At 53.7% G+C, this 21,280-nt stretch overlaps 1 protein-coding gene across 12 annotated transcripts in view; it reads right to left on the bottom strand.

Annotated features, from left to right (window-relative positions):
• Window positions 1-21,251, bottom strand: part of FOXP4 (forkhead box P4) — a 55,560-nt gene extending 34,309 nt beyond the window's left edge. For 6 of the 12 annotated variants that reach the window (XM_055263342.2, XM_055263345.2, XM_055263346.2 and 3 more), the window contains exons 1-2: window positions 20,771-21,251; window positions 2,347-2,566 (exon numbers count right to left, since the gene is read on the bottom strand). In XM_055263342.2, the coding sequence (XP_055119317.1) occupies window positions 2,347-2,550 (204 nt within the window). In that variant the 5' untranslated portion in view covers window positions 2,551-2,566; window positions 20,771-21,251. Of the gene's footprint in view, window positions 1-2,346; window positions 2,567-6,153; window positions 6,436-20,770 lie in introns of those variants that run through there. The other 6 variants (XM_063632681.1, XM_063632683.1, XM_055263343.2 and 3 more) reach the window with 2 other exon arrangements.
• Window positions 21,252-21,280: the final 29 nt, after the last annotated feature.

Genomic DNA, 21,280 nt, shown 5'->3' with positions numbered 1-21,280 from the left:
ACCTTGCAGGGATGGTGAGATAACGACATAGCATATGTGAAGACCCCAACGCACCAAAGAGACGAAAGGCATTGGTTTGTCCTCTAAGTCCTTTCAGGTTGGGGTTGAGAAGGAGCAGGAACCCAAAGGGCCAGGCTCTCTTTCCCACACTTGTTTATCCTACAAGTAGGAACATTTGTTGTTGGGGACCAGAAAATGTTACCCTTGAAGCTCCCCCAAAAGCCTCGTTCACACACTCAGGGTAGAGGAATAGCCCATGGACTATTTCATTTTAATTGGAAATCTTGTAATTTTAATTTTGCAAGGTTCTTTTCATAGTTTGGAGCCAACAAAACCTTTTTTAAGTCTCAAATATGTTCCTTGGCCCTGGGCACTCTGCCCATAGTGAGCCCAAATGGATAAAACAGCCCTCTGCCTGCCTCCAACTCCCCACCCCAGTTTATTTGTGAAACAGATATAGGATTTTCCAGGACTGTGGGATATTCCCCAAAACAAACAGGAATAACTGGAATGTGGAATATAGATGGGAAAACATGGCTCATGTGCAACGCAGAACCAAGAAACCTGATCAGCACAGACAGTTCTGTCTTTCCCCACCCCAAACATTTCCCCAGTTATCCAGAGAACTGTGTTCGTTCTTCATTTTCAGAAATTTTTTAAAAGAAACTTTCCAGTTTCAGTACTCCCCAACCTCTACCACATTTAAAATTTTTCATAACTCTGTCTGCACAGTCACAGAGATGGAACAGCTGGCCATACAAAACGGGTGGCCTTGGAGATTTCTCGTGGGGTGTGTTTTGCTATTATGTTGGTAAAGGGTAGGATATTGCCCTTTAACCTTCTGTCCCCAGCAAACGGCACAGACTCTGTGGGTCTCTTCCCCAGGGAACCTGCTTAGGAAGGCTTGGGAGATGCCAGCAAACTCCTGAAGAATATCTCCCTAGGGAAGGGAGTCAGGCCCTTCCCTGCTCCAGTCTCCACTGCTGGCAAGAGAAAGTGATTTTTGAAGTCCTCCGTTCCACTCACATCCACATGGACAAGTGAGCTGCACGTGTTGCACACCCAAATTGCACCTGATCCTAACAACTCTGTACTTTAGGTGCCAAGGAGGCCAGGGCTCAGGCAGGCTCATGACTTGGTCAAGGTCATGCCACTGGTTAAGGGGCTGACTGGGACTTAAACCAGGTTTCTTCAATTCCTGCTTTAGCGCTGGCTGACCAGCTCTGTGCAGGGGAGTCAGGCTTCTGATGGTGTTGCTTCCAGTCTGACTGGCTCCAAGGAATATGATGGGAAAAGGCCCCTTAGGGGTTATGAAGTTGGGCTGTGGGAGAAGGAGTGCAGAGTCCCAGGGTGAACTTGGGAGAGACAGCAGGGCCACGGAGGAGCACATGAGGGCACTGTGGTACATACATGTGTGCACGCATGAGGCAGGAGTGGAGTACTGAGCAGGGAGGTACACGCAGAGCCCTGCTTCTCCATGTTCCTAGCATACCCCTACCCCCGCCCTGCCCAAGGGCCAGCACCACCAGCAGTGATTCCAGGAGCAGAGTCAAATCAGAGAAAGACAATCCCAAGGCCAGGGCTGTTGGCTGGGCAGGTTCTCCTCAACTTGTTAAGCATGACTCTCCCTTTTTCCCTGGTGGGACCAGGACATGAGGCCCCTGCTCTGTCATCACCCAACCAGATCTAGACCCATCCTAGTGCCTCTAGATCCTCAGAGAGGCTGGTCTTAAACTCCCAAACTCTGCACTTTAGGGTGGAAGAGGAAATAGAAGACACAGACAGGGGTTCCCAGTTTGAGCCCTAAAAATGGAGGCCTGTCTTTGCCTACCTCTCTTGGCCTTTACCCAGCTGCCTGGGCCTCTCTTCACTGCTTGAAATGGAGGCCCAGGCTGACTCGGAGGCAGAGAATGTTTTCCAACAGAAATAATGTGAAGATCCCCCTGTGTGCACAGCACCCTCTTCACCCTGTTCATTTAGCCAGTTTCCTAGCCAGTGTGCAGGTGAAGAGTGGCGTGCCCACCAATCCAACATCCCAATCTCAAGCCTGCTGCCCCGGTGTGTGTCTGTCTCTTCTTACTGGCATTTCTAGGACAGTTTCAAGCTTCATGAGCTCAGACCTCCGAGTCCCACTTCTCTCTCTTGACAATGCTGTGGTAGCCCAGGCTCAAGGTGGCCACCAGAAGGGGTGGGTGGACAGGGAGTCCTTGGAGGCTGGACTGTCTTAAGAATGGTAAAGTGAGGCTGCTTGGCAGGGAGTGGCGCTCCAGCAGCCAGGATGAAGTAGAATGCGGCCTAGTGCCCCCTCTCCCACTCCCAGATACCCCAAGGCGCACCAGCTCCTACCTGTTGCTGCTGGAAGTGCAGCAGCTCCGCGGGGCTCATCTCACCATTGCTGTCTGCACCTGTGGTCACTTCCCTGCCCGTGCCACTTGCAGTTGTCCCTGTGGCCCCGCCGCTGCTGCCATCGGCTTGCCCAGAGAGGCTGCCCACACCATTCTGACCAGATGGAGCCGACCTGATTGTCTCCGAGGCAGATTCCACCATCATGTCGCTCTAGCGGTACCTGGAGGAGGAAGAGAGAAACGGGGGAGAAGCTGAGGCTGAAGGCTGAAAGGGCAGTGACTGCTGACCCCCAAAAACATAACCATCGCCACAGGAGTAGCTGGGCATCTACTCCTCTTCAACTTCCCAGAGGCTGCTCCTGGGATGCCTGATGGAATGTGGCTCCTCCCGATGTCCCCCCAGGTGAGGGGTGGCTCCACACCCCCAACCATGTTTTCTTGACTTCTAGGAGACCTCGTGCTGGGGTGGGGAAGGGAGGAGACAAAGCCCTTGCACTGCTCCTCTGGGTGAGGATTTTTTGCCCCAGTTGAGGTTTTGCACTGTTTATAATAATGACATGAAGAAGGGCTTTTTAAGGTTTTTGTTTGTTTGTTTGTTTTTGAGACAGAGTCTTGCTCTGTTGCCCAGGCCGGAGTGCAGTGGTGCGATCTCAGCTCACTGCAGCCTCCGCCTCCCGAGTTTGAGCGATTCTTCTACCTCAGCCTCCTGAGTAGCTAGGATTACAGGCGCCTGCCACCATGACCAGCTAAATTTTTGTGTGTGTATTTTTTAGTAGAGAAGGGGTTTCACCATGTCGGCCAGGCTGGTCTCGAACTCCTGACCTCAGGTGATCTGCCTGCCTCAGCCTCCCAAAATGCTGCGATTATAGGCATGAGCCACAGTGCCCAGCCCCCGTCTGGGTCTTCAACCTACACCAACAAAGCAAAGACAAAAGTTATTCACTAGGAACCTACCATATTACTGCCTTCCTACCCCCACCTGAAATGGACTTTGTGTTTGCTCCCATCCCAGGGCAAACGACCTTCCCCAGGCCACAGAAGGTCCAGAGCAACAATTATTCTTCTACAAAAAAGGCTGCCACTTGCTCAGCACCTACTGGGAGCCAGACACTGGGCTTCGGCATGGAGGTGTGCAATGAAGGAAGCCCTGGTTCCACTTTCCATCTTCCATTTTAAAGCCCTCAGCCTAGCACCTGGTCAAAAGTAGACACTCAGTAAGGTTAACTCACTCTCCATAGGAACCATGATTTCTCCTCACGAGAACTGTGGGAGACAGTTATCACACCAATTTTACAGATGGAAAAACCGAAGGTCCAGAGAGTTAGGTTACATACCCAAGGCAAAGAGTCAAAGTCTGGATCCCCCGACCCCGGAAATGCCTCTCAAGGAGTTGCTGAAACATACGTCCAGACAGAGAGGGTATGTGTTTGGGATGGTCAGGGCAGTAAGGAGGAGGTGGAGGCCTGAGCTGCTTCTTATAACTCATAGAGGTTCCAACAGTCTTTAAAATTTAATTAATTTACTCATTTTATTTTATCTTTTTGAGACAGAGTCTCGCTCTGTCACCCAGGCCGGAGTGCAGTGGCACGATCTCGGCTCCCTGCAACCTCTGTCTCCCGTGTTCAAGTGATTATCCTGCCTCAGCCTCCCAAGTAGCTGGTACTATAGGCATGCAACACCATGCCTGGCTAATTTTAGTAGAGATGTTAGCCAGGCTGGTCTCGAACTCCTGGCCTCAACTGATCCACTCGCCTCGGCCTCCGAAAGTGCTGGGATTATAGGCATGAACCACTGCATCTGACGAGGCTCCAATATCCTTAGTATGAAAAGCTGTTCTCAAATTCTGGGGGCTCCCCAACTACCCCCGAGTCACAGTCCCTTGAGAGGAATATGGACTTCAGTCAAACAGGTCAGACCACGGTTGGTATCCACTACTGATATTTGATCCATCTTAAACTCCCCAACCCTCAGATTCCTTGTCTGTGGTAGGACAATGTTTCTTGGCACCTATGGGGGATTGGTTCCAGGATCCCTGTGGATACCATAATTTCCAGATGCTCAAGCCTCCCAGTTTGTCCTGCAGGACCTGTGGATACAAAAGTTGGCCCTCCCTATCTGTGGATCCTGCACACTGCAAATACTGTACAGTATTTTCCGTCTGTGGTGGATTGAATCCACGGATGTGGAACCTGCGGATAAAGAGAGCCAAGTATATTTCATCCCAGCCTCCAAGTCTTTTGAGGAGAAAATAAACATGCACATGGCACCTGACAGAGCAAGCCCCCAATATTGATCAGCGCCTTCTCCACCCACCATAATTGTAAGGGTGAGGACATTGAGACCCAAAGAGGTCAAGGACTTGGCCCAGATTGCACAGAGATCATCGAGGGATAGAAGCCACATGAGCATTTAGCAAGGCCCGTGGAAGCCAGCCAGTTTCTTTCCTCCCGATTCGATCTCTTTTGGCCTAGGCAGACCCTATAACCACATGGTCTCCCTGACCCAACTGACAGATGAGGGCCTTGTAGGTAACAATGAGAAACTGCAGAAAGAGACTGGACTGTGATTTCTCTAGTTCCTTCCCCAAGTCAGTAGCTCCCCAAAGCATTTCCCTCCCACTCCCAAATTCTCTCCTTTCACTCCAGAAGAACTCTTCTCCCTCACTCTACCAAGCCATTTGCTCAGCTTTCATCCTGGCTGGAAGCAGAGTGGGGAGGAGACAGAGAACTGCAAGGGGTCCACAGAAGCCACATCCCTGTTCCTGTGGCCCCTCTTCATCTGTGACTCTGGGTGTCACTGTCCCAGTAAGTCTGAGTGGCCTCCTGGGTACCCTGTATTTGTGAATTTCTCTGTATGTTCCTAAGGGCTTGCTCTTCCCCCAACCCAGCTGCTGCTCTACTCCTAAGTTCTGAGAGGAGCTGGGCTGGAGTAGGGGCAGGATGGGAGTGATGGTTCGGAAGAGATTGAGCACTCGGTCTCAGGCCTTAATGGCCATGTCAGCCTGAGGGCTAGTGGCGGTGAAATGACGGATGGGGTGGGCACCATTCTCCACTTGTCACAGCACAGGGCTCCATCACCCTCCCCTGAAACCACCCAGTCAGCAGCACCTTCCCCCACTTGGGCCTGGGCCTCAGTTACATGAGGGGGATGGGGAGACAGGAGGGAGGGGGGCGTCTCCCCCAACCCTGGCTCTGCTGGTGGTGGAAAGCAGCTGCCTGCTCTGATTCCAAGTCTAGCTTCTTTGAGATCTGAGAACTCCTGGGCCCCAGGGGACAAAGACCAGAGCCTCAGGGGTGTATGCATGCAAAGGAGAAAGGAAAGAGAATCTGGCAGTTACCTCCCTGGGGTTAGGGAGAGTGGCCGGCCCCCTTCCAACACTCAAGGAGTATCATAAAGTTGCAGATCAGACAGTAAGTTTGGAAAACGAGAAAAAAGGAAGGAGGAGGATGCAGACAGAGGTGCTCCTTTCTTTTCTTTTTATGGGGGGGGGGCATACAGAGCAACACCCAGTGAACAACATAATTGCTGCAATGTGGTGTATAATAATAGCTATTCAGGGGCCGATCATTCATATTAAACAGGGTGAAGCAAGCCTCTCATTTGCATGCTTGAGATTATATGCATTTGAAAAGTCATTTCCGCAGGGTGTGTGAATGGCATTAATTCCCATGTGGCATGCTCTGCCCCCTCCAGGGTCTTTACCCCACTGACACACACCCATACACCTCCTTCCATGCTCCCGCCCACCTACCAACATACCCCCCAAACCTGCATGACAGACACTCCCAAGTGCTTTCTGAATTCTCACCTCTGCCCTGGGATACCTGCCCGCCAAGGATGAGCACACCAGCAGCCTCATGTCTCCTGCCCACCTCGGCACAGGGCGCCGCGACAGCACGGGGGTGCTCCCTGCACTGTGGGTGAGCAGGCTCTGGGTGCCTGGGACCTAGTCAGCTAGAGACAGGATGGGGAAGGGTGCTGGCAGGAGGCCTTGATTGTCAGTCCCCTGTAACTACAAGGGTGTGGGGTATGGAGGAGAAGTCAGTGTCCACAGGAGCCTGAGCCCTGGTTAGGGGAGCAGGCAGGGGCCTGGGCTCCGTCACACACTATTGTGAATCCTCGGCCTTCCCTTTTCTCTGAGCCTCTATTTCCCCATCTCTATACGAATAGGTGGTCCTGAAGGTCTCTTCTCACTCTCAGTCTGGCATGTGGACATGAAACCACAGTATTTCAGTGAATACTGGTAGGCACTGACTGTTGGTCTGCTGGAGTCACAGCCGGGTCCTTTCACAGTGGACTCCACCCAGTGTAGATCTGAGCTGCTTCCTCTGGTAATGAGGGGCAAGCTCCAAGAGGTCCTCCTTTCTTCTCCACACACCCCTATCTTCCCAATCCATGCTTCTCCCCCAGCCACCAAGGTCCTTAGCAAGGAGCAGCTGAACACCTGCGGAACAGGAAGGCAGAGGCTCTGAGAATTAGATCATCTGGTGTGACCTTGGGCAAGTCACTGGGGTGCTCTTTCTGCCTCCATACAATAAGGTAGGGGTTGGCCAGGGGTCTAAGGTTCGCTAATACTGGGCTCTTATCCCCCACCCCAGACTTTCCATATCCCTCTCCTACCACATGTTGGGGGCAAATGGAGATAGCACCGGAGGCCGAGTTATTTTGGCAGGTCCAGGATTTGTCTGAGGCTCAGGTCCTGCACTTAGGCAGGACCTAGTTGGCCCAACCCTCAGCGTTCCCCGTGGGGGAGCCAGGGCACCTCGGAGCCTATGTCAGGCCTAGAGGCTCCTGCAGATGCCGTCGGAAGGAAGCTGGGTCAAAGCCGCGGCTGCCTCTTCCGCTCTGAGGCAGTCTGCGGGCCGCTGGGGGCTCCCACTTCCCCGGAGGCTCCTGGCTCTTCAAAGAACCTGGGCGGGTGAGTGCGCAACGAGGGACGCCCTTGGAACTCGCCAGAGACCGCCCCGTCCCCTCCCAGGCCGGAAGTGACGAGTTCCACCTACCCTGGGGCCAAAGGGGGGACCCACGGGCTGGGGTGCTTTCGGGGAAGGAGAAAAGAGACGGGGAGCCCCACATGCGGAGAAACCTTTTGTGCCTTTTCGCGGGCCCATATGGCGTAGCGAGTATTAATTACCGTCGCTTTTTAATTAACAATCGCTTAATCTGAGCCGTAACATTTGCCATGACACCCTGCGCCTCGCCGCGAACCCGCACCGCCCGCCCTGCCAACTCATCAATTAATTTTTATTGACGTTTTCTTCCCCCAAACAGGCACAATACCAGGGTTTTCCAATTAACACCTCTGCGATCTCTAATTAGTACAATTAACAGACTGATGGATGCCCGGAGTTTACCCGCGGGGGAGGGAGAGAGGGGCGGGGCAGCCCCCAGCGCGCTCCTGGGCGCGCGTCCTGCCGGGAGCACACGTGCACGCGCAGCTGGAGTGGAGATGAGGCCCCAGTTCTTAAGGGAGACACGGGTGGGGAATGACCACAGGTAGCCCGTACCCAGAGCAATGGTGGCGGTTGGAATTTAAATAAGATATCGTTTCCAGTTCTCCGGAAACCTATAATCTAGTCTGGGAGATAGCAGGACGTGGCCCAGCTGACAGCCTGACCCTGTAAGTTGGTGTCTAGCCCCAGCGCTAACACCAATTTACTACTGAGTGACTTGTTTTTTTAAGAGTGGTGGTGGTGGTGGAGGGGGGAGTCTCATTTTGTTGCCCAGGCTGGTCTCCAACTCTGGGCTCAAGTGATCCTTCCTCCTCAGTCTCCCAAAGTGCTGGGATTACTGGCCTGAGCCACTGCACCTGGCCTACGAGAGTGACTTGGAGCAAGTTGATTCTCCTCTTTTCTTCTCTGTATAATGGGGAGAACTGGACTAGATGTAGCCATCTATTTTATAATTTATAATTCCAACAAAGATTAGGAAGCAGATTGCAATAAGAGGTAAGATTTCTTAAAATACAATAGCACAGAGTAGAAGATGAGAATCATGGACCACAACGTTAAATCGGGGGGTTGCAGACCTGAGTGCATCAGAGTCACCTTGGAGAGCTTGTTAAAGCACATTACTGGGCCCCAACAGAAGTTGCTAACCCAATAGGTCTGGAGTGGGCCTGGGAATCTGTATTTCTAAGAAGTTCCCAGGTGATGCTGATGGTGGTTGTCCCAGGCAACGGGGCTCCAATGATGAACACTAACTTTAGTTATGAGTTTCCTGCTGGGCAAAACTAGATGATATATCTGCAAAAGTCATTCAATTATTCAACATGTATTTAGGGCCCCATTAAGCTAAGCACTGGGGATCTACCTGAAGGAAAGTGAAATGTGGACCCTACTGAACAAGGCAGTGCAGCAGTGTCCTTAGATGCTCTGAGAGCTGCAGGTAAAGGACTCAGCAAGGGCAACTGGTAATAACGGAGGTCCTAGCCCCTTCTCTTTTTTCCTAGATAAACCTGGCACTTGTTTTTCCTCAAAACAAGCTTCCTAAAAACCAGTGGGGCTTTAGCCATGAACAAAGTCATGCTTCTCTCTCCTCCAGTGGTTGGCCAGGAGCATGTTTCACCAGCAATTACCCTTCATCCATTCATTGGTGCGACCAATGTTTAAGTACCTACAGTGTGCCAGGCTCTGTGTATGCAGACTCCAGCAGAGCAGGACACAGGCCTTGCTCTTGTGGAGCTTATATTCCCATGAAGAGGGTACAAATGTTAACTAAAGACACAAGTAAATGGAGAAGCCCAAGTCAGATACATTCTATCAAGTGTGAGTACAGGAAATAAATGGGGATCTAAGGTAAGTGGAGAGGGGCAGGCAAAGCCTCCTTTTTCCAGGAAAGGGCATTTATGCTTAGATATGAAGTCTGAGTAGGTATTGGCCAGGCAAAGTATACAGGGCAAACAACATATGCAAAGGCCTTTATTTTACAAAAGAAGGGTCGTCAGTTTCAGACTTTTCCAGAATTAAAAATCTTTGAAATACATACATTTCGAGATTATATAAAGATACACATGTGGATACCAGAGCACAAGATGTCTTCTGGTTCCTTCTTTCTCTATTTGTTTCTTTCTAGTTATCCTGCTATATCTTACTTGTGTCAAGAGACATAAAACAGAGGGCTTTTCAGAGCAATGAGCCCTGGCCCTACAAGTAACTGCAGGATGCTTCCCAATCCAAAGTCCCAGGGACCAGCCTCCCCCATTCAGCCCTGGCCCCAGAGGCCCACTGGCTTCTGGCTTCAGGCTCCAGGTAAGGGGAGGGCTCCAGGGCAGTGGCCACTTTGGGCCTCTGGCTTACTTAGCCAGCCACTCATTTGCCAGATGATCTGCTAACCCTTCCTGGCCTCTTATTACCTTTGTGACATTGGGGAATGAGGTCACCAGTCTGAGCCTTGGTTTCTTTATCTGTAATGTGGGGCTAATGCCAATACACCTTCCTTCCAGGGTTGCAGTGGTATCAAATAAGACACACTGCATGAGGAAGACGTTTAGAGAAGGGTAGTTACTATAATCACGGGAGTCCAGAAAGTCCTGCTACAACCCACCTGAGTGGGCTATGGTTTAAAAACTGATCCCACCCCCCTCTCCCAGCCCTTGGTTCAGCACTTGAAGAAAGTGAGTCAAGACTCATGAGTTAGAACCTGTGGCTATAGCTCCAAAATAGGTCCTGAAGCCGGAGCTGGGTGATGTGAGTCAAGCATTGCTTGGCTCCCTGATCATGCCAGCAGTTTCTCTCCCCAAGCACATGGGGCTCTGTGAGTTCCAGAGTAGGCTTAATCCCTCTCCTTGGGCACTCCTCATTGTGTGGGTCAGAGGCTGGCACGCTGGACTTCCCTCTGTACCCCCACCTCTGCCTGAGTTCCTGGCCTGGGAGTCTCCCTCAATGACTGTGACATCCTAGAAGCTACCTACCCCAACTCTAGGGACCATTCAAGGCCTCTTAGCACAACACTTTGGTGCTGGGAGGAGCTCAGTACAAGTGGCAGGGCAAAGACATTCCTATCTGAAAGGCTCCAACAAAGCCTTCGATTCGTAAGGTGAATCTGCCATCCTGTGCTGTCTGTTCCAGGTCCTCTTCCAAGTTCCAAATAACTTTATTTCTGAATCCTAAAAGTAAGAGACATCCTGGTAGAAAATTTTGAAAAAAAAGAAAAAAAAATAGAGTACTCATAATCCTACCCCGCAGAGATCTAGCCCTTTGGGATATATAGCCTTTCCGGTCAATCCATTCTCACTCTTTTGGCATATAAACATTTAAAAAGTGAAATTGGGGTCATAATCTATACATGGTTTGAATTTTCCTCTTTTTCCACTCACCACTTACTATCATAAGCATTTCCACATGCTATCAAATATTTTAAGCAACAGTTTCTAACGGTCACACAGTTGCTTGAATGGGCCGCATGTTCCAGAATGTATTGAGCCAATCCCCTAGAGCTGGACATCTAGGCTGTTAGCTATGTTTTACTATGACTCTGCAGTAAACACCTTTATGGGAACAGGATACTCTACATTTTTGACTAGTTGCATAGGATACATGTTTAGAAGGTGGAACTGCATATTTTTAAGGTTCTTGATATATTCATTCCCAAATTGATGCCCATAAAATTCATACCAATTTTGCCCAGTTCTTCTTTAGCAAGGCAGTCACATCTCGTAAGACTCTCGGGCCCTAACCTCTTTAGTGATTTCCCTCAATTCTCCTCAGCTCCTTCTCCAGGAGATTCTCAGAGCCTGAATAAGGCATTTGCAACTCAACACTATAGGCCCTGTCAAATCTGGGTGAGTTCCCCAAGGTCAGAGTGGGGCAGGGAGCCTTCACCTGCAGCTGACACTGAACACAGTGGGCACTGGGGTTGGGGCAAATGGAGGTGAGCGAAATGCAATCCTTGCTTTTGCCGGGCTTGAAATGGAGAGAGGAGAAAGACTAATGGGCACGTAAGTTTTCCTTCTAAACATCGGAATCATCTGGGGAACTTTAAAAAAACAAACCCACCAACCCATACCTACAGCCCACCCTAAGTCAATTAAATCACACTCTTCAGGGAATTGGACCTAGGCGTGGATATTTTAAAAAGCTTTCCAAGCATTCTAAATTCCCAGTGCAGCCAGGATTGAGAACTTCTGTCTTACACAACACACACAGCTTTACAAATGTTATGTTAGACACTGGGGACCATGGAGCCTGGAGGGAGTAAGGGGTGCTCTGGAAAGGCTTTCTGTAGGAGGTGGCTTCTGAGCTGAGCCATGATGCAGCAAGGCCTCGGGACACAATTTGTGAATATATTTTATGGTTAAAAACCATTCGATTGCTGGACGTGGTGGCTCACACCTGTAATCCCAGCACTTTGGGAGGCCAAGGCGGGCAGATCACGAGGTCAGGAGATCGAGACCATCCTGGCTAACATGGTGAAACCCCATCTCTACTAAAAATACAAAAAATTAGCCGGGTGTGTTGGCGGGAGCCTGTAGTCCCAGCTACTCAGGAGGCTGAGGCAGGAGAATGGTGTGAACCTGGGAGGTGGAGCTTGCAGTGAGCCGAGATGACGCCACTGCATTCCAGCCTGGGCAACAGAGCGAGACTCCATTTCAAAAGAAAAAAAAAATTCAGAGTCCCCAAGAGTGCTTTCCTATAGCCTCTCCCTCTTCTCTCCCCCATGCAATTTTGCACTCATTTTGACAGAGGATGGAACCACACTTCAAAGATGCCAAAGACTTGACAAGGTTATCTGACTAATAAGTGGCGGAGCCAAACTGAAACCAGGTGGCTCTCCTGACTCCTAAACCAGTGCTCCTCCCCACGTCCTCTCTCCCCGAGTCACTCTGGAATCCAAGCCTTCCCTTACCCCTACCACCACCCTCCACCTTACCTTTTACTGGCTCCATCCCTGAAACGCTCACAGGCCCTGGCAAGGTGGCCTCCCTCAATACCCCTTCCTACTACACAGACCAAAAAAAAGAATTAACAATACAGGGGGAAAAAAAAGAAAGAGAACCAAAGATCCCACTCCATCTCATTAAGAAAGTAAACATAAGAGCCATCTAAGTGTCTAATTAAGCTTCTAATTAGTCCCTGCTTGTTACTAATGCAAATTAGATTACTCCGCTTAACTACAGCATGTCCACAACACCCTTGTTAATTGCGGCCTTTTGAAATTAAATTACTCCCTAATTAGCATATCAAAGCCATTGATTCGGAGCTGGGAAAGATGAGGGCAAGAGGAGCCGAATGCCAAGTTTGATTAATCAGAGACGGCTAATTAAATAGTGACGTCTTATGTGGGGGGCCTGCTGGTTAAGGGGTAGGGGCAACTCGTCCAGGGCCTGAATGGCCATCTGGAGCCTGGTTCTGGTAGTGCCTTTGGCACCACGGTTTCCTGTGGGCACAGGAGGGGCTCTAGCGGGCCTGGGACAAACCACTGAGTATGGTCATTTCTAGGCCCCTGGCTGTTCTGCCCAGCTTGCCCCTGACATGCCTTGGCCCCTCCCTTCATTTCCCCAGATGTAGGGGGCAAGTGATGACTTTATCATAGAGGGGCTCACCCTGGCAGGGATGGGCTGATTTCATCTTGAAACAGGCCCCCGGAGACACAAGGCCTTATGGTACAAAGACCTAACCTGTATGGTAGAAAGAAGGAAAAAAGAATCACCCACCACCATCAGTTCTTCTTTTTGAGACAGGGTCTCACTCTGTGTCACTCAGACTGGAGTGCAGTGGCGTGATCTCGGCTCACTCACTGCAACCTTGCCTCCTTGGCTTAAGTGATCCTCTGCTCTCAGCCTCCCGAGTAGCTGGGACTACAGTCATATGCCACCACACCCTAATTTTTGTATTTTTTGTAGACAGGGGATTTCACCATATTGCCCAGGCTGGTCTCAAACTCCTGAGCTCAACTGATCCTCCCACTTTGGCCTCCCAAGTGCTGGGATTACAGGCATGAGCCACTGCGCCCAACCCACCATCAGTTATTAAGTAGCTGTGCGGGAATTAGATTTGGGTCAGGGTGTCCTTATAGGTCCTCTCTCTCAGATCTTCTTGTACAGACCCTGCAGTCTTTTTTTTTTTTTTTTTTTTTTTGGAGACAGAGTCTCATTCTGTCGCCCAGGCTAGAGTGCAGTGGCACAAACTCGGCTCACTGCAACCTCCGCCTCCTGGGTTCAAGCAGTTCTCCTGCCTCAGCCTCCTGAGTAGCTGGGACTAGAGGTGCCTGCCACCACGCCCAGCTAACTTTTGTATTTTTAGTAGAGATGGGGTTTCACCATGTTGGCCAGGATGGTCTTGAACCACTGACCTCAGGTGATTCACCTGAAGGTGAAGAACTTCACCTGAAGAACTTTCTTCCCCCATCTTCCATGCAGGGGGGCAGAGCAAGGGCTTCCAAGTGTTCTTGAAAATGCTGAGGGCTTGTTCCTGCAGATATACCTGACCTGACTGTTGGGAGGCTTGGAGGTACCACACACCTATGCCCTCTGCCCTGCATTTAATGGATCAGCTCTGGCAGGGGCAGCAGCTTCTGAATGACAAAATCCTGAGGGTTAAAAAGTCCCTAGCTTGGTCCTTCTATACCTCCCGTCCCCAACTAGGGTGGAGTCTGTTCCCAGCTCTTCCTCCCTCCCCTAGTCCTCCTAAGTTTCTCACCAGTAGCCCCTGGAGCACACAGGATCACGGCCAAATTCCCAAAGGGCGAGATTCTGTTTACCTAAGGAGAGATCAGACATGGTCCAGGGGAGGGGAAGTCCTCCTGTCCCTACCTGAGAAAGGGCGAATCCCAGCCCGTACCCAGCCCACGGGTATCCATCCAAGCCAAATTGGGCAAAGGGGCACAGAGCAGTGGTTTTATTTTAGAAAATAAGTGCAATTAAAAGAAAGGCAGAAAAAAAGGAATGGGGGAGGTGAAGGCTGCCCTGGTGTGAGGGGGAGGGGGGACGGCGGCACACAAGGGCCAAGCTGAAGCCCGCCTCGCCTCGCGGAGCTCTCTCTCCCAACGAAGATTCAATTAATTGATAACATGAGGCATCAAATTAATTTCTGGAGAATGTGAGATTCTGATGAAGGGAAATCTCGTCGATGGGGATCGGGTGGGAGGGGGCAGGCAGCACCCCTTTTAATCAGGCTCCACTGCCTAATTGGGAAGGAGGAGACTTGCCTGGGTCGTAGTGTCCCCTGCCCCGAGCTCCACAGCACCCCTTTCAAGAAGGACCCATGGAAGCAGTAGGCTCCTGATGCCCTTGGAACAAAGAGGGTGTGCGTTGAGACCTGCAGGTCTCTTCCTGCCTGGCTCCCAACCCGCAGCTTCAGGATGGTGAGCCCGAGGATGTGGGACTGCAGGTGCCCTCTTCACCCACTGTACAGTTAGGAAAACTGAGGCCCCTCTAGAGAGAAGAAGGGTCATGCCTAAGGCCGAAGAGTGAGTTAGGAACTTGGCAGCAGTGGGCTTACCGTGGCCCCTCATCGTGTACCTGTGTGGGTCCAGACCGTTTAGGCCTAGACCCACAAAATCATCTCTGAGCACAATGGGTGGGCAGCCTTCTCTGTGGCTAAAAACTGCCATGCTGCCTGAGCCGTCCCCTCTTCCAGTGTTTCCGGATCCCCAGCTGCCGGCCTGAGCTGGCCCAGCTGCAGTTATTTTCTCTGCGTCTGGTGAGTGCCGAAAACCCCTTGTGTTACATCCCTGTGCTCAGGTCTCAGACATGCAGGAGCTTCCAGCAACTGGAACTGATGCGCTCAGTTAAAAAGGTAAAAGCTCACTGGGGGAACAATCCAAAGCGAGTGCTCAGCTGGGGAGGGGAAACAGGTAGCTCTGGCTCTCTGGGAAAGAAAGCTTAGCGGCTTCCTGAAGGAGGGATTCTCTCAGTGGACCAACTGTACACCCTCAGCATGGCCTGACCATCCAGCTTCTCCAGCTCCCATCCAGAGACGTAGCCTCAAAAAGCCTGGCGCTTTGCTCCCTGAATGCTTATAGCTGCAGCCTCTCGCTGGGTCTCCCACAAATCCTGATGTTTCATATCTCCCCAAAACTCTCCAGTGCACCCCTTCCTTTCAGGATGCGGATGTGCATCTGCAGGGGAACCCCGAAGGAAAGGAGGAAGTACACCGCCACCCTCTTTTGGAGCAACTTCTTTAGGCCTGGGTCTCCATTGAAATGTTCCCCTAGAAACGTAAAGCCAGCCAGGAATGGAATCCAAGGAAGACCCGCTGAGGAGACGAGAACGGAAGCCACCTCAACCTCCCCTCCCACCCCCTGGTTTCATTTCACACGGGGAGGCCCTCCTAAGGGCTCTCTGGGTGGCACACATGTCCTGTCTCAGCTGGGGGTTTCAGGACCCACGCGAGCTCAGGTGGCCAGTGCCCACAGATCTGTGCTCCGGCCCTTGTTCCATTTCTGATTTTCCAAGTTGCACGTGAGCCACCCCTTCTCCGGGTCCCTCCTGCTGCCCTTCACCAGCCTGGCCTCCAGCACACAGTAGGTGCTCCACAGTGTTCGTAGGATGGATACAACTACTGACTCCCTGGCTCCATTCTCTAAGCCACCCTGCCTTCAAGTCGCCATCATTTTGCTACCCCTTTCCTGCTAGTTGAGTAACTTCTGCTCCCACCAGTCCTGCCTACCTTGAACAAATGCCAGATGGTCTCTATTCTACATACTGTTAGTCTGAGGAAAACCCACCATGTCACCCCACTTTCCATTTACATGGTAGCCTGGGTCACAGACCATCAGAACTGCAGCAGAAAAGGAAACACCATTTACCTCTATCTTGCACTATCAACTGGCTCCACCCACCATCAGGCCTGGCTGTGGAGGCTCCAGTTGGCCAGAGGATGGGGCCCAGGGAGGTGGGCAGAGCAGCTGGGATTCAGGGAACAGGCGGCTGTATGGCTACCATCCAGACGGGAGAGAAGGAAGGTGCAGGGCTATACCAGAGGGACAGCCGGGAAAAGACCCTGGTCTCAGGAGGGATCCTGGGACCAGTATCAAGGCAAGGAGGGCATTCGCCAGGCCCAGGCCTGCCCAGCCTGGGCGACACACCACAGCAACACTGACTCCATGGTCCAACACCTGCGGCCCTGTCCAGATGTGTACCTTTTGTGCCAGGAGCTCTTGTTTTCTAGCTCAGGCAGGTGTGCCCTGCATCCAGGCTCTGCAAGGGCCCAGGAGCAACATCTCACAAGACCACAGCATCCGAAGTGGCAGAATTCGGAGGAAAGAGGGTTCCCGCTGTGATCCCGGCTTGGTGGAACTGGCAGCGGGCTGAAGGTGTGTATTTCCACAGAGAATCCTGGGAGGCAACGCTGAAGGGAGCCAATAACTTCAGGCTCAAGGGGAGTTTCCTTTTGCTTCTTTGAGATGATCCATTCAGTGACAGGTCCCAAATTGGTCTGAGACTTGTTGCCAAAATCTTCCATAAGGACGTGTAGGCTAGGGTTTCCAAACCCTAGAAATCTCCCTTTCTGGAGAGAGGGGTTATCAGTCATTTTTCCTCCTCTGCATTCTGGGGAATTCTCTCTCCCATTTATGTGTGTCTCACAAGAACCTTAGGAGTGCCTGGGGAATGCTCCAGGGTTGTGTGCAGGTGCAAACACCAGATTCTGCACCTACAGTCCTCCTCCCCACTTAAAGGGAAAAGAGAAAGACTTCACACTAGACACACTAGAAGGCAGGTGGCCTAGGCCAAGCTTATGGAGGAGGGAGTGAGGAGTGGCAGCTCCTCCCATCCTTTCTCCCTTCACCACAGCACAGGCTCAAGCCCTGCTGGTTATACTGGGAGTCGAGGGCCCCATATTTTAGTTCCAGCTCTGCTACCATGTAGCCGTGTAACCTTGGACAAGTTGCCTCTTCTCTCTGGACTTCATTTTCCCAACCCATAAAATGAAGATTAATACTTCAGTATTTCCATATTCAACCAACATGTGGCCTGGCAGTGCTAGCAAATTAATAATAAAAGCCATCCCTTGATCAGTACTACCATGCACCCGGCACTGTGCTAGGTACTTGACATCTGCTCTTTCATCCAACTCCCAAATGGAATCTCTAAGGTGGGTATTATTGACCTACTTTACAATGAAAGAACACTGAGGTTCGAAGAGCTTAATTAAGTTCTCCAGAGTCCCATCTCTAATGCCAAGTTCCAAAGCCTTTTCCACTCTGACACATGTTCTGCCCTGGGGAGGCCTCAGTTCCTTGCTCTGGGTTCCAGGGTTCTGGAACCAAATCTGAGGAGGTCATTCCAGCCAACGGAGCCTCAGAGTCCTGTCAAAAATAGTACCTGCCCTGCCTTGGTCTGGGAAAGCTGGAGCGTGGTAAGATCTGCGAGAAGGGAAACTGTGAGGAGTTTCACGGATGGAAGAAATTATTATTTCACACAGTTTAGGCTATTCAAAAAGTAAAGACATTGTACCTGCTTAGGATGGGACTGGGGGGCTTGCACTGTGGCTGGAGAGACAGGAAACTGCCAAGGCAGTGGGGTAGGAAGGGTTAAGATGCAGGGAAGGCTTCTTGGGGAGACGACCCTTCCCTCCCCTTGCACCTCACACCTCTCCTCTGAAACAGACACACTGTTCCCATTCTTCTCCCCCCCACCATGTGATATCTTATCTGTCTCTCCTACCCCAACAATCTGAGGTCCAGAGAGCAGACTCCAGCCTTCATTGCTTGGGTACCCCAGTACTCAGCCTGGGACCTGCCCAGGCAGAGTAGGGGCTCAGCAAAGATTTGGGGGAATTACTGGATCAAAAGCAAGCCTTTCTCTCCCAGTCCCTCTGCTTCCCTCCCACCAAGGAAGAGGTATGTTTGGGGTAGGGGCCCAGCAGGATATGCACATTCCTGGCAAGAAGGGACCTACCTGCCTACAGCCAGAAAGGAAGTTTTCGGCTCTAAAGGCAGAGGAAGGGGGCTGGGGGAGTCTAGGTGTGAGGAAGGTCCCTACACAGAAAGGGACAGGAGCAGGTCCCTTTGCAAGTGCTCTGGCCCTGGTGTTCTCCAGCACTGGGGTCAGGTCTTTCTCTCCCCAGGGCTCAGGGGTTCCCCAACTCCATAACTCCTGGGAAACCTGTCCAGGACAGGGAGAAAGGCAGAAAACCCTACCCAGGCACCCAGCCCTTGGTGCCAGGAGAGAAGGCTCCCATGGTCTCCCAAACTTAGTAGCAAGGCTAGAGCCAGGATAAAGTGGGTCCTGAGGGTCCCGCAGGAGAGATTCAGCGCTCACCCTGGCCCTGGGTGTGGAGGCTGCGAGGGGGCAACCACAAAACCACCTCTTCCCCTTGCCACCTTGCCCCACTGACTAGAGTGTGAGCGACTCCCCGAACTCACAGTTTTCTGAGAGTCTCAGATAGAAAGGGCACCATGGGAGCCAACAAGCTGTCCAGGTACCAAGAGCAGAGCCCCAGTATCCTCCCTCCAGCCACCAGGTAACAGAGCCCCAAAACCCCGAGGCAAAAGTTTCTCAAGTTGGAAAAAAAAAAAAAAAAAAAAAGGCCTGCAGACTTCCCCACAGCGGTTTTCCGCGGGGGCGGGCAGAGGTTTTCTGAGGCCGTGGCTCCCCTTCAGGCGGCTGGGTCCACTGGGCCCGGCCTTCGGCCCCTGCGCCTACCGGCTGGTTCACAGCAGGGCGGGGTGGGGGGTAGGGGGAGAGCTCAAAATGCCCGGTGCCCGCAGGGCATGGCGGTCAGGGGGCCGTTCAGCCCTGGTTCTCTGTGGAAAGTGAGCTTCTGGGTTCGGCGGTGGGACCGGCACAGATCTTCCCGCAGCTACAGGCCACACGACAACCCCGCTGCTGTTTCTTTCTGCGGGCACTCGGGCCAGTCCTAACAATTGCCCCTCAAGCTGTGTGTGCTGCCCTAACCCTCAATCCCAGACCCGACACAGTGGGTGCTGGGACGAATCCAGGCGGGTCTCCGAAACCGGGGTGAAGATGCTGAAGTTCAGGTAAAAACCCGCATTGGCCAAAATGCTCCCGGGCTTTCTCGGGAGCCACCCAAACGGCAGCTTCAGACTCGGGTTTGCTTCTCCGGACTCCCCACCCCTATTCCCGGCTCCAAGAGCCGCGGTCAACCTGCGGGGAGACCAGGCGTTGGGGTGCCAGCCACGCGGTGATCTCCAGACGCCCGAAACGCCAGGCGCCGAGTGAGCGAGTAAAGCAGCCGTGAGGGGTTTGGCCAGGGAAGCCGGGGAGCAAAGGAAAGGGCGGGGCGCGCTCTGGGCTCAGGGTTCCCATACCCTTTCCCCCTAACCTAGGATCGGGGTGGGACGCAGGTGTGTTCACGAGGTCGCCCCAGTTGGGGGACACAGGGAATCCGCCGCCGTCTGGGCCTCTGTCTCAAAATCCGCATTCCGCGAAATCACCCGGTCCTTTATGGGGGCGGCCGGGACCCCAGGTCGCATTCTAGCGCCACTGGCTCTGCTCTGACGCAGCCCAAGGAAGTTTGTTTGGCGTGGATGAGGAGCCCGAGGCTGAAGCGCCGCGGGTCAGAGAGGTGCTGGGGTCGTCCAGGGGAGATACCAGACTCCTCAGTTGGGGCGGGGGTTCCTGCTCGGTCACTCCGGGCTCCTTCCCTGGTGGCCTCCGGGCCCCCGTGGCCGCCCTCTCTTCTCCCCTTACGCGGTGAAGCGGGAGCTCTCTCCACAGCGGGTGAGTAGAGGTGTCAGCCAGATCGTTTCCCCACCCTCCACCTCCGGCGCACAAATCACAGGGGCCATTTCCAGACGCTCTCAAGTCCCCAAGAAGTTTTCCGCTCTATCCCCGAGCTGACTGAGCGATGGGAAAGGGGCTGACTGGCCCTGGCACTTCCGAGGTGCGACCTCAGCAAGACAAGTCCCCTCTTCACCAGAGACGACACGGCGGGTAGGACCGCGACCCCCCGCTCTCTCGCCCCCACTTTCATCTGCCTCCGGCGCGTCCTGGGGAGTCCGGTACCGACTAGAGTTGGGGGGAGCCACTTCCCTTCCCAGCTCTGGAAAGTCTGGGCCGGGAAGTATTCTTTGTCTGACTCGGGGCGGGGAGGGGGTCGCGCCCCCGTACACCCCATTCCCAGCGGCTCGGCAGGGAGGGGGCGGGGCCCAGATTCTTGGGGAAGGGCGGGCCTTGGTGGCCTCTCCGGCCGCCCCCCTCCCTGCCCTGGCCTCCGGCTGCCCCCACTCCCGCCGCGCCACAGCCCCCACCTGTTCCCGAGGCAGCTCCGGCCCGCGGGGGCCCGGGCCAGGGGCGGAATGTCGCGGCTGCGCGGGGTCAGTGCGCCACGGCCGGCCCTGGCTGGAACAAAGTGCGCCGGCCCGGGCCCGGCTCCTCCCGGCGCCCGGCGCGTCTCGGGCGGGCAGTTTGCAAACACAAAGTGAGCCAGCGAGCGGGCGAGAGAGTGTGCGAGCGAGGGAGTTGGTCTGGTCGCCCGCCCAGCCCCCACCCGCGTCCCTGGGCCCGGCCCGCCACCTACCTGTCCCTCCCGGCCGCTCCGTGCGGGCTCCGGCCCGTCAGCCCGCGCGGGGCATGGGGCTCGCTCCGGTCGCAGCCCGGGCCCGCCGCCGCCCGCCGGGGCTGCCCCTCCGCGCCGCCCAGCGCCGCGCAGCTCCCGGGCGTCCTCCCAGCGCGCCGCGCCGACCGCCGCGCGCCTCAACCCCGCCGGGGCATCGCACTTTATGGGCTGCTTGGCTCGCTGCGGCTCCGCTCCTCCTTCCCGGTCCTTCCGCGACGCTCGTCAGCTCGCTCCGGCTCCCGGGCTCCCGGACCCCGGCGTCCCCGCCCCCAGCCCAGCCCTGGTTCCGGCCCGGGCTCCTCCCCGCCGCGCCGCCGCCGCCTGCGCCGCGCCCTCCTCGCGGGCTGGGGGCTTCGTCCCGGCCGCCGGCCGCACTGTCCGGTCCGCAGGGGCGGCGGGCTCCGGACTCCGAGGGGCTGCGACTGAGCCTGGGCTGCGAGTGGCTGCGAGCGGACGGCGCGCGGGCGGGGC

The sequence above is a fragment of the Symphalangus syndactylus genome, chromosome 23 (assembly GCF_028878055.3).
Source record: "Symphalangus syndactylus isolate Jambi chromosome 23, NHGRI_mSymSyn1-v2.1_pri, whole genome shotgun sequence".
Classification (NCBI taxonomy): Eukaryota; Metazoa; Chordata; class Mammalia; order Primates; family Hylobatidae; genus Symphalangus; species Symphalangus syndactylus.
The sequence above is the reverse complement of the archived record's forward strand: the minus strand, read 5'-3'. Positions and strand labels throughout refer to the sequence as shown.